General features: G+C 49.6%; 1 protein-coding gene across 10 annotated transcripts in view; it reads right to left on the minus strand.

Annotated features, from left to right (window-relative positions):
• The window catches only part of LOC135987780 (cullin-9-like), a 36,705-nt gene extending 30,659 nt beyond the window's left edge, over window positions 1-6,046 (minus strand). For 9 of the 10 annotated variants that reach the window (XM_065632935.1, XM_065632934.1, XM_065632931.1 and 6 more), the window contains exons 1-5: window positions 5,597-5,724; window positions 4,966-5,026; window positions 3,214-3,822; window positions 2,245-2,399; window positions 1,431-1,964 (exon numbers count right to left, since the gene is read on the minus strand). In XM_065632935.1, coding sequence (XP_065489007.1) covers window positions 1,431-1,964; window positions 2,245-2,399; window positions 3,214-3,808 — 1,284 coding nt within the window. In that variant the 5' untranslated portion in view covers window positions 3,809-3,822; window positions 4,966-5,026; window positions 5,597-5,724. Of the gene's footprint in view, window positions 1-1,430; window positions 1,965-2,244; window positions 2,400-3,213; window positions 3,823-4,965; window positions 5,027-5,596 lie in introns of all 10 variants that reach the window. The other variant, XM_065632936.1, reaches the window with a different exon arrangement.
• Between the last annotated feature and the right edge of the window lie 6,661 nt (window positions 6,047-12,707).

The raw sequence follows: 12,707 nt of genomic DNA on the forward strand, positions 1-12,707 counted from the left end.
ACCATCCAGAGGGACCTGGACAGTCTCAAGAAGTGGGGCCATGGGAACCTCATGAGGTTCAACAAGGCCAAGTGCAAGGTCCTGCACATGTGTCAGGGCAACCCCCAGTATCAATACAGGCTGAGGGATGAAGGGATTGAGAGCAGCCCTGAGGAGAAGGACTTGGGGATACTGGTGAATGAAAAATTGGACATGAGCTGGCCATGTGTGCTTGCAGTCCAGAAAGCACATCTTATCCTGGGCTGCATCAAAAGGAGTGTGGCCAGCAGGTCAAGGGAGGTGATTCTGCCCCTCTGCTCTGCTCTGGTGAGACCCCACCTGGAGTCCTGTGTCCAGCTCTGGAACCCTCAATACAGGAAAGACATGGACCTGTTGGAGAGGGGCCAGAGGAGGCCACAGAAATGATCAGAGGGCTGGAACAGCTCTGCTGTGAGGACAGGCTGAGAGAGTTGGGGTTGTTCAGCCCCGAGAAGAGAAGACTCTGGGGTGACATTATTGCAGCCTGTCAGTACTTAAAAGGGGCCTATAGGAAGGATGGGGACAGACTTTTTAGCAGGGCCTGTTGCAATAGGATAACGGGTAGTGGTTTTAAACTAATGGAGGGGAGATTCGGGCTAGACATGACAAAGACATTTTTTATAGCAAGGGTGGTGAAACACTGACACAGGTTGCTCAGAGAGGTGGTAGATGCCCCACTCCTGGAAACATTCAAGGCCAGGCTGGACGGGGCTCTGAGCAACCTGATCTGTTGAAGATGTCCCTGCTCATTGCAGGGGGGTTGGACTAGGTGACCTTTGAAGGTCCCTTCCAACCCAAACTATTCTGATTCTGTGACTCCTCCCCTCTTCAAATACTGAGGCCTTTTTTCTGAACTCTGGCACAAACTTTGCAACTCAACTGCAAATATGAAGCTCTAACAGCTCTTTTCAACGCCAGTTCTCATTTAAGGTCTACTCAAGAAAAGGGTCTTTTTAAAGGGAAACATCATGGCATATACTCACAGATCAAATAAACAGCTATGTAGGCTGTGTCCAGCCCACTGAGGACAACAGCATGTCATAAGTACACTCACTCATATACCAAGACTTAAGACCATTACGCACCTTTTGCTGTGTTACTCATCTGTGCCAGCTGGCCTGTTTGCAAACCACCCCCAAGATCAAACCAGGGCTAGGGACAATATGGCTACCTGTTGTAGGAGCTAAGAAATCTCAGCAGGAAAGCCCATACTAAACAAGACTAGCTTTCCTCAGGACCCATACTTGCAGCTCTGAAAGGCGACTTCTTTGCAGGAAGATGCAGACACTGTCCTAATTATTATATGCCTAGTGTCCAACTTCCTGCACGTGGAGACATCATTAGGAAGTCATCAGTCACCCCTGTCACTCCCCTCTGCCATCCCAGCCAGACTACTTCTACTAGCGACCTACCTGTACTGTGTGCATGCTGTTAGTGCTCTGAAGACACTCGCCTTCCTCCCCAGCTCTAACATCACCACAGTCCTCGAGCAAGCGCACCCGCATGCCACGCAGGAGGTTTGCCCTTAAGTACTCCACATAGCCACTGCGGTCTGCAAAGTCTGATGGGGTCAGGAAGGCACGACCCTGCTTTTTGTGGGGACCATGATTTGAACTGAGCCCAGGCATTTGGGCAGCAGTGCAGGATGTGGCCCCATGCTGGAAGATGGAACGGGTGGTGCGAGGCTGCAGCTCCTGTCCAGGTAGCGGCTCTGGCTTGTGGCTGTGGTCCCAGCCCATCACGTGCGCCAGCTCCAAGATGAGGTTTGCCATGGCCATGCTGAACTCAAACTCCTGCTTCACACGGCTCCTCTCCTCAGGGAGCAGGCTGGGCACAGTGCAGTCCTGCTGCTGCCCTCCCTGCTCCACATCACTGCTGAGCTTGTCCAGGAGAGAAGTGACACACAGGTAGTGTTTCACCAGGACAAACAGCAGCTTCCCAGGGATCTGCAACAAGCACAGCTGTCAGACTCCAGCCTGCAGAGTGCCTCCAGCCCCCACATCATCTCCCGGCCCAGAGACATGGCTCTCCTCCTGCCTCCCCACCACCCCCCAGCCTCGAGCCAGGCCCAGATCCTGTGCCAGCTCTCCCTATACCCAGTCCTGCTCAGCTGCCCACTGACAGCTGCGCTCCTGCCCAAACAAGGACCCCAGCTCTGGCCACCCACTCTCACTCCTCCTGACCCCTGAAGCCCACAGGCCCCAGGCTGGCAGGGCCTGCTGCTACCTGGGGAATGTGAATCCCCTCAAAGGACATGTGGTGCTCTTCAGAAGATGTTGTCTCAGCAAACAGCTCCAGCAAGGTGTAGCGACTGTCAAAGTCCATGTGCTGCTCAATGCCATCCTGCTGGCTCAGGGACAGCAAGACATAGGCTCTGCTCCCTGCAACAAGAGAAACCCTTCAGGCTCCTAAAGATAACCCTTATCCCCACCTCGTTGAATGAGACAGACTCACAGCCAAGGAACATCTTCGCTGCTCAGTGTAACCCAGAACCATGTTCTGTCCTTTAATCTGGATTAGCAAAATTTTACTCCACTGAATATCACTGCATTTTTTCCACCCCTAACGCTGCAAGATTCCCCCGAAGCAGCCACCCCAAGTAATTGACTTCAGAATAAGGTTCCAGGGAAGAAAAAAAGTGAAGTTTTAATCCAACTCAGCCTCCCATCTGCCCCACTGCACAGCCACATGAACTCAGGCACTAGGACTGGGAAAGCCAGACCTCTTGTGGGACACACCACCACCAGCACCCTTCCAGGTGTACCCAAGCCCCATTGGGCACTTCCAGGCCACAGCAACTCCTCTCAAACAAGAGGATGGGTTCTCACCCAGTGCTCTACCCACCAGGACTGGAAGAAAGGCTCCCCACTAAGAACAGGCCAGAGCCATTCCAACTGACAGCATGCAGCAGAGACACCCCAACACTCTGCCAAGGCCCCTTGCCATATGTCCTCCTAACAGTTACTCAGCATCCCAGCTCAGGAATCTGTTGGGGAAAAGAGCTCCCAAGTCTCAGAGCACCCCAGCCAACTATGACCAAGAAGCCACTTGGAAACTCCAGTCTGATTCTTTCCCTTTTTCCCACAAGCCCCGAGACACACTGCTTCCCAAGCAGCCCATGTCTACAAAAAGACTGGCACTCCTCAGCTGCCCAGCAGCACCTCCTCAGTGGCACTGAGCACTAGCAGCCCTCACCTGCATCATGCGAAGCCAGGGCCCTCAGCATCTTGCTGGCACTGTGGCGGATTTGCTTCTCCTTGTGGCACAGCATCTTCATCAGCAAGTCCAGGGCTCCCGTCTCCTTGAAGGCACCCACCAGCGAGCCAATGCTGGCATACGCGCTCAGGATGTGGATGGTGTTGAGGATGAAGGACTCGGGGGCCCCGCTCTCACCCATCTGCCGCCTGGCTCGCTGCACCAGGCTCCTGACATCAGCCTTCATCTCCAGCAACGAGGCTTCATCCAGTGGGACATCTGCAGCAAATGGGCTGGCTGCCTTCTCCTCTTTCACCCACTGCCCTTCCAGCTTCCTCTTGCCCAGCAGTGTCGGGCAGCTAGCACAGACCTCTTCTGCAGACATCCACATGGAGATGTTCTCTGGCTTGGTCTCTGCACAGGAGGCACCATCGCCTCCCACTGCTCCCTCTTCCAAGCTGACAACACTCCACTGGATCAGGTACTCGGGCTGGCCGTCACGGCCCCGCCGCTGCCGGAGCAGCTCCTGTGGGTAGGCCTGCAGTTTGGGTCCCAGGTGCACAAGCAGGTTGCCATTGTGCCTCTCATTCACCATGGCAGGAAAAGTGCCTGCAGAGATAGAAGGGAAGTAGAGGCAAGCTTTTATTTCTGAGCTGCATGCCAGGGAAAGTGTGAGCAAGTACCTCAGTTGCTTGACAGTAGAAGTGGCTGAGGCGCAGCTTTTGACCCTGAAATCCCAGACTCAGGATAAAGCTCTGAGGAAAACCCCATTTTGCATAAGCTCACATCCCCACTTCAAGAAAATAAGCCAGTGTTTCATATACAAACCCTGTTCCCAGCATTACTGGCACACACAGAAAGAGGTTCTCCACAAAAAAACTAAGGCTAAATGGACCCATTCAGATCCTCCTACAAGACAGCAAATAACAACAGGAGCCCTGGGTCCTGTTCTCATCTCTGCCGCTGCTCACACCATGACCCTGTGCAAGTTGCTGTTTTTGCACTTCTGTCTTTCCTCTTGTTATTTAACATTTATATCTGTTCACACTGCAAGTTTACCCAGATCTCAGACTTCAGGTAGACACTCTCTCTCACTGTGGAGCTGGATCTAACTTGAGTCACTAGGCCCTGACAAAAATAACCAGCAATCTCTTAGATCAAGTTCATATATATCAAATCAGGTCACTATCCAAAAGCCACTCAGTATTTCCTCCTTGACGTCCTCTCAGATGTTCTTTGCCTTTATGATGTTTAATCAATGGGTAAATTCAACAAAATGAAAAGATTGATGTTCTCTGCTGCCTGATTGTTCCGTGTATCTTACGACTACAAAGAAGCCATAATACATCTCTGCTTTCATCTATGCAAAGAGGACCATGAAATAATTTGCTGCCTGAGTGCGAGTAATCAGCTGGCCAGCCATATACAACACCACACACAATGGTCTGACTTCATTACTACACAGGATGCCAGATCAGAGTCTGATAAGAAGGTTTTCAGAGGAGCTCAGGCAGGTGACAGTGGGAACACATGAACAGGCCCTCATCACTGACACATACCAGCAAAAGAAGCAGAGAAGCAACATGCTGTTCAGCTGTTAACACAACTCATTCTTTAAAAAAGAGCTAACATATATCAGAAACAGTCAATCCATGTACAACTGAAGAGGATACAGACTGTCAAAGACAATGATACGCACATTAAAGATGTTTCTCAGGTGCAGTTCTGAACTCCAGAGAAATTCATACCTACCTTCAATTGTGCCTGCCTTGGAATTTGCAAGAAGCCAGCTGGGAATCTTCTTGCAGTCTCTCTGTAATAAAAGGACCAAGCTATTCTACTGTGCTTTGTAACAGTGTTTAGATGCCACACCATAAACCAAAGATTTTCCCTAACTGTGCTTGTACAGTGCACAAATAAAATCCTACCCCAAGAGGTTCACATAGAACAAAAATCATAGTAAAACAGAAGTCTCTGTGAAGCATTATTTTGATAACTTCACCCTGTCCCCACATCATAGCACTTAGCATGAAAAAAATCTCTTTAGAGCAGAGCTAACAGAAGGGGCCCAAAAGGATTTGTAGCTAGGTATATGAGAATTTGGATTTAGGGCACCTGAAGAAGTAGCTGCAAGCTGTGTAATGAATGAGGCACACTGGAGCCTACAACAACCCACAGTTAAACTGTCAGACTGCTTAAATACACGCATTACAGTAAGTTTCAGAGTCGTGGCAAATGATACACCAGCTACGATGCCCAAACCATCAAGCAGCACGGCAGCGGGTTCCGAAGCGCAGCCCAGCACGGCCTGGGCCCAGGCAGGCAGAGCATCCCGTTCCATCCCACCCCACCCCACCCCCACGACTGTCGGGCCAGGGCCCACCTGCACACGGAACCGAGCGGGGCCGGCAAGACCGATCTACCTCGGCAATGGCCGCCACGGAAAAGCCGGGTTTTCTCCCGGGCCGTTCCAGACCCAACAGCAAGCCCCGCTTCTCCTCCTGCTCTCTTCGCTCTCCGCCGCCCCCGCCCCAGGAGCCGCAGCGAGGCCTGCCGCAGCGCCACAGCAGCGGCGCAGGGGACGGCGGGTCCGGCCGCGGCGCACGGAGAGGCGGCTCAGCCCCCAGATCCGCCCCGACACGGGGAAACGGAGGCGCCCCCTCACGCGTCCGGCCCCCTCGGGTGGCCCCGTCCCCGCCCGGCGCCGTTTCAGTTCTTCTGCATCCTGCACAGCCCCGGCGCGGGGGGCGGCGCAACCAAGACTCGCGGCCTCCGCGCCGAGCGGCGCGAAGCCGCACGGGCCCGGCCGCTCCCTCCGCCGCCGGCAGGGACGAACCTGCGCAGCCCCGCGCCCCGCACTTCCGGGTCCCCGGCACGCACGGGCGTGCGCAGCACGCCCCCTACAGGGGGCAGCAAGAGCCGCGAGAGTTCGGGGAAAGGGTGGGAAAAGTTTGAGCAAACGCACCTAAATATGAGTTAGAAACAGGTATTCTGTTGCTCTAAAATAAAACTATATCTCGGTTTAAAGATGTACCTGATTTACTTCTTTTTGCCACTCATATCAGTCCTCATCACAGAATGACACAGAATAACAACCGACACGAATTATGTGTCTTCAGAAGGTATTGTCCTTATTCATAGTGCCACAGCTTTTCATTTCATGCAATGTGACCTGTCGGTTTAAGATACTCATTTACAAAATGGGAAGAAGAATAAGGACATAAGCAGAAGTACGAAAAACTTTGCCAAGGATATTCGTGGCCATATTCTTTAACCTGAATCAGAAGAAAGAAGATAACAGCCGTTTAGAAAGGGGATGGAAGTTTCTGTTGCAAGACTTTATAGGTGATATTTGATCAGAATAGTAACTCGAAGAGTTGCGATCAGTGGCCCAATGTCCACGTGGAGACCAGCGACAAGTGGCGTTCCTCCAGGGGTCAGTACTGGGACGGGTGCTCCTTAACATCTTTGTCAGCGACATGGACAGTGGGACTGAGTGCACCTCAGCAAGTTTGCCGATGACACCAAGCTGAGCAATGCGGAGGATATGCTAGAGCGCATCCAGAGGGACCTGGACAGGCTCAAGATTTGTGCGCATGCAAACCTCACGAGGTTCAACAACGCCAGGTGCAAGGTCCTGCAGGGCAGCCCCAGGCTACAAATACAGGCTGGGCACAGACTGGATTGAGAGAAGCCCTGAGGAGAAGGACTTGGGGTGTTGGTTGATGAGAAGCTCAACATGAGCCAGAAATGTGCACTTGCAGCCAACGGTATCCTGGGCTGCATCAAAAGGAGCGTGGCCAGCAGGTCAAGGGAGGTGATTCTGCCCCTCTGCTCTGCTCTGGTGAGACCCCACCTGGAGTCCTGTGTCCAGCTCTGGAACCCTCAGCACAGGAAAGACATGGACCTGTTGGAGAGGGGCCAGAGGAGGCCACAGAAATGATCAGAGGGCTGGAACAGCTCTGCTGTGAGGACAGGCTGAGAGAGTTGGGGTTGTTCAGCCTGGAGAAGAGAAGGCTCTGGGGAGACCTTATTATGGCACTCCAGTACCTAAGAAAAAAAAAAGCTGGCAGGAACTTTTTACAAGGGCATGTAGTGGTAGGACAAGGGGTAATGGATTTAAACTAAAAGAGGATAGATTTAGGTTAGCTATAAGGAAGAAATTCTTCACTATGAGGTTGGTGAGGCACTGGAACAGATTGCCTAGAGAAGCTGTGGATGCCCCATCCCTGGAAGTGTTCCAGGCCAGGCTGGATGTGGCTCTGAGGAATCTGATCTAGTGGAAGGTGTCCCTATGCATGTCAGGGAGGTTGGAACTAGATGATCTTTAAGGTCCCTTCCAACCCAAACCATTCTATAATTGTATGATAATATCTTCTGATTCTTCTAGCTACTACTAGAAACTAGAAAAAAAATGGAATTTGGGAGCTGAACACTGCATCTGCAGCAGCTCAAGGTGTTCATGTTACAGTGTGTGTTGGTATGGATTCTGTGGTGATTAATGGACTTTGTTAAGGACTGTTGCGGGGTAGGTGAAAGGAAGGCTAAAAGCATGTAATGTCAGCACTAACATTATTGCAAATGCAGTGTTAACCAAAAATTACAGTGCAGCAACTTCTTCAGACTTGGGGTTCTAGGGTAATTTTAGCCCCACACTCCACTCTCCATCCACCTTGTTTGGCTTCCTTCAGTGAGAAATGTGCTTGCCCTCAGCTATTTTCGACATTGCTAGAGAGGCAACTGAAGCCAGTTGCACACAAGTTTAGCCCGTTTCCAGTTCCTTTTCTGCTTTGATGTTACACTGATCTGTAATGCCCATACCATAACATATAAATGCTTTTCCTTTGCCCATACTTCCCTTCCTTGACAGGCCTGACAGCAGTCAGCTACAATCCAGTAGGTGCACGTTTCTATCAGTCTGATAAAACTTCTTTTAAATTATAAACAAAAATTACAGGATAAAGAGATGAGACCCTGCTTTCTTATTTGATCCTGGAGCAGCTTCATGTGTGTGCCCAACCTCATTTCTACTCTTGGTACTAATACAACTGATTAGGCAATTTCCATGTTTTACGATAGCTACCAGAAATTTTAAAAAGCAATGTAATTGCAATTAACTGTAGGCTGGATATATCAGTGCAGTGCTGCACTAGTCTGTGGGGACCATCCTCTAAAACTGTGGCATCAACGCTGGATTGTAAATGTTTGTGTTTCCAAGCCAGCCTCTTGATTTCTCAATTAGTATGTGCAACCTCTGTAGATGCTGCTGATGCCCTCTTTCCAGAATCCTGTGGTTGCTCTTGAAACCTCTGTGTTTTCCATTAACATGGCATTTTCCTTCCCTGTTAACTCCCAACGCATTTTTAAAACTAGAGGATCAAACTGGTATTTAGTTATATCATGCTTTGCCTTTACAGTTCACTTCATCACCTGTAGAGATAAACACAGTATATCTGCACTAATGAAAGGGAAAATAACTTCCTAAATGCCACACAGCTGCATGAAAGCTGATACCACATGCACAACCATTGCTGTTTTCTTCTGTTCTTGGCAGCTGTCATTTTGTGCATGTACTGCACCTGCAGCACTGCTGTGTTTAATGTCACAAGCACGACATGGTGGTAATGCTCTGCAGTGGGAAATGCAAGCTGGCTTGTAACACCTCGAATGGATCTGGGGAACTACAGACCTGTCAATCTAATGTCAGTGCTGGGGAAGGTCGTGGAGCAGATCATCCTGAGTGACATCACATGGCACATACAAGAAAACCATGCAATCAGGCCCAGTCAACATGGGTTTATGAAAGGCAGATCCTGTTTGACCAACCTGATCTCCTTCTACGACAAAGCAACACACCGAGCAGATGAGGGAAAGGATGTGGATGTTGTGTACTTAGACTTCAGTAAGCCTTTGGCACCATATCCCACAGCTTTCTCCTGGAGAAGCTGGCAGCTCGTGGCCTGGATGGGTGTACTCTGAGATGGATAAAGAACTGGCTGGATGGCCGGGCCCAAAGAGTTGTGGTGAACGGAGCCAAATCCAGTTGGTGGCTGGTCACGAGTGATGTTTCCCAGGGCTCAGTATTGGGGCCAGTTCCATTTAATCTCTTTATCAATGATCTGGATGAAGGGATTGAGTGCACCCTTAGTAAGTTTGCAGATGACAACAAATTGGGTGGCAGTGTTGATCTGCTGGAGGGTAGGAAGGCCATGCAGAGGGATCTGGACCAGTTGGATCATTGGGCTGAGGCCGACTGTATGAGGTTCAACGAGGCCGAGTGCTGGGTCCTGCACTTGGGTCACAACAACCCCAGGCAGCGCTACAGGCTCGGGGAAGAATGGCTGGAAAGCTGACTGGAAGGAAAGGACATGGGGGTGTTGATTGACAGCCGGCTGTACATGAGCCAGCAGTGTGCCCAGGTGGCCAAAAAGGCCAACAGCGTCCTGGCTTGTATCAGGAACAGTGTGGCCAGCAGGACTAGAGGAGTGATTGTGCCACTGTACTCAGTGCTGGTGAGGCTGCATCTTGAATCCTGTGTTCAGTTTTGGGCCCCTCATCATAAGAAAGACATTGAGGTACTAGAGTGAGTTCGGAGAAGGTCAATGAAGCTGGTGAGGGGTCTGGAGCACAAGTCCGATGAGGAGCAGCTGAGGAACCTGGGGCTGTTTAGCCTGGAGAAAAGGAGGCTGAGGGAAGACCTTATTGCTGTCTACAACTACCTGAAAGGAGGTTGTAGCATGGAGGGTGTTGGTCTCTTCTCCCAAGCAGCAAGTGACAGGACAAGAGGAAATGGCCTCAAGTTGTGCCAGGGGAGGTTTAGATTGGATATTAGGAACAATTTCTTCCTGGAAAGGGTTGTCGGGCATTGGAACAGGCTGCCCAGGGAAGTGGTGGAGTCACCATCCCTGGAGGTGTCTAAAAGACACATAGATAAGTTTCTTAGGGACATGGTTTAGTGCCACTGTTAGGTTGACAGCTGGACTAGACGACCTTGAGGGTCTCTTCCAACCAAAATGATTCTATGGTTTTACGATCAGCTGGCAACATCCCATAGCCAAAATTGTCACCAACAATAAATGGCAGTGGACAGATAGGATACAAGCATCTTGTGATGCTGAAAGGTTTTCTGTGGTATTCATATGCTCTACTTACGTCTTGGCTCTGATGGTCTTGATACCATGCTTAGTCAGTCATTTATCATAAAAATAAAGATCATGTCTACGGTATCTTGCCCCCTGTCAGGAGTTTGATACATAATACACAGACCCCCGTGCACAAACACCACTTGTGCTGATATGGGTTTTGTGGTGCTGTACCACAAGACATATCTGTGTAGACACAGTGAACATGGGGCTGGCTGTGGTGTAACCTGTAAAAGTGAAGCACCTCACCTCCCGATGGGGAAAGAGCCATTTCAGTTGTGTTTTGCTCCTGAGCACTTTCCGTACAATCCTCTCCAGCTACACTGAGAGGTACTTTCTCCAGATTGCACTGTGAAGAATAGCACAGTTTCTCCACCACACAGACATTTACCATTGCTCAGGTCTCTTTACATTATATTGGCATCTGCTCCGGGACCTCATGCTATGTAGAGGGTAGTAGTTCCAATTTTAGCTGGCATACTGTTGACCCAGCAGCACTGATGACTGGAACAAGCCCTTCTCCCTTTGGTTTCTTTCCCACCTCTAGGCACTTTACTGAGCCCCGTGTGCCCTTGACTGAGTTTCTAGGGGCCTACAGGCACCTGTTTTTGACCTGACTTCAAGTAATGCCTCCAGCTTGGACTGGAATATTGCCCTGTCTTCTCATAGCAGCCTTCTGCAGGGAATTTAAAGTCTTGGTGTTGAGCTTCATAAAGACAACAGTTGAGTTTCATCCTCAAAGACAATCAGGTGTCCAAAAGTAATGGACTTGGAAGAGGGAAGGGGAAACGGCCTCATTTTAATTTGAGACCCAGATCAGAAGCCTGTCAAAGTCAGATGAAGCTGTTCTGCCCGAAGCCTTTCAACTGGTGTTGGTTTTTTTTTAAGCCCAGTTTGTTCTTTCTCCTTGTCCAGAGGCCTGGGGATGGTACTGCACACACCAACCACCATGTCTGGATGCTCTGAGATGTCAGCTGCCTGACATTTCCTGTGATGACAGAGCCTTGGCCAGTATCACTTAGCTGTTGAGTCCCATATCAGGTAAACACTACCTTAACAACAGCATCTTTGTACAAAACTTTTATCTGTCTTGGATAAACCTCTGCCACTACCAACAAATACCTCTGTCCTCCTTTGCTGTGTGGTAGTTTATCAATTTATAAATATATAATCCACCTGGAGCCATACCTAGGGATCATCTTTTCTTTCATGTTACAATGGCAAAAATTCTTCTTCCTAGGCCTTACTTATTGCCCAACTACTCCATAAGCAACATGGGCTGTTTGTTCTCCCCATTTTAACCCTTGCTTGAGGTCATCCTGCTTCTCCCCATTAACACTCATGAATTAGAACAATTATTTTCCTGAAGTCCCCATTCCTCCTCATTCCTGTTGTTTCTCATGACTCAACACCATGCCCTGCTCACCACCGCCATCCCTGAGCTTTCAGAAGGGACAGCCCTCACAGCCCTGCTCTCCAACACAGGCCCCTTCTGGGCCACCCACCAGCTCTGAGGCTCCCAGAGGAGAAGTCCAACTGGTCAGGTCTCACCTGTGCAGGAGGCAGTGGAGACAGAGACTGTGCTCATTTGACTGAAAGCAAATTAATTTTCTTCATGCAGTTAGAAAACTTTCCTTTGTTGTAGCTAGCATGGTTGTTGTTTGGATTTAGTTTGAGAACAAGATAACAGCCTCGAACAGAGTTAATGTTTTTAATTGTCGTTGTCTGAGAGCAAGGTCTTTTCTGAGCTCTCTGCCATAGGTGTGAGGCAGCTATTAAGGGGGGCATAGATGGGGCAGAGCTTGACTGACATCCAGACTGATCAATAAGAATATTCCATGCCATTAGCATCATGCTTCATATTTAAGGAGAGTCGGGACTTTCCAGCTAGAGGGATGGACGGGACAGAGATCTGTTTTGGTTCAGCTCTGTTTCGCTGGAGTTCTGTTTGGGAGTTTCTTTAGTCCAGCCTATTCCCATCTGCCGTTTTGCCTCTGGGCCTTTCAGCCTTTTTCTCTCTTCTCTCTCCTGGATTGGCTGTTCAGGACCAGGTGCTGCTTCCTGGGACTGGCTGCTCGGTGCAGACAGAATTTGTGAGGAATTGCATTGAGTATCTTTTACTTTATATTCTATTTCCATTTTACATATATCAGTAGTAGTAGCAGTAAATTAGTATTATTTTATTAATTCTATTAAACTGTGTTTCTCTCAAACCACAAGTTTCTGCCTTCCCTTTTGATTATCTTCCCCTGTTGGGGGGTAGGGGAAAGGGGAGTGAGCAGTTTTTGTGGTTTTCAATTGCTAGCTCCAGTTAAACCACAACAGAGACTTTTTTGCAAAGAGCCTCCTCTT

This window comes from Caloenas nicobarica, chromosome 3 (genome assembly GCF_036013445.1).
Source record: "Caloenas nicobarica isolate bCalNic1 chromosome 3, bCalNic1.hap1, whole genome shotgun sequence".
NCBI lineage: Eukaryota > Metazoa > Chordata > Aves > Columbiformes > Columbidae > Caloenas > Caloenas nicobarica.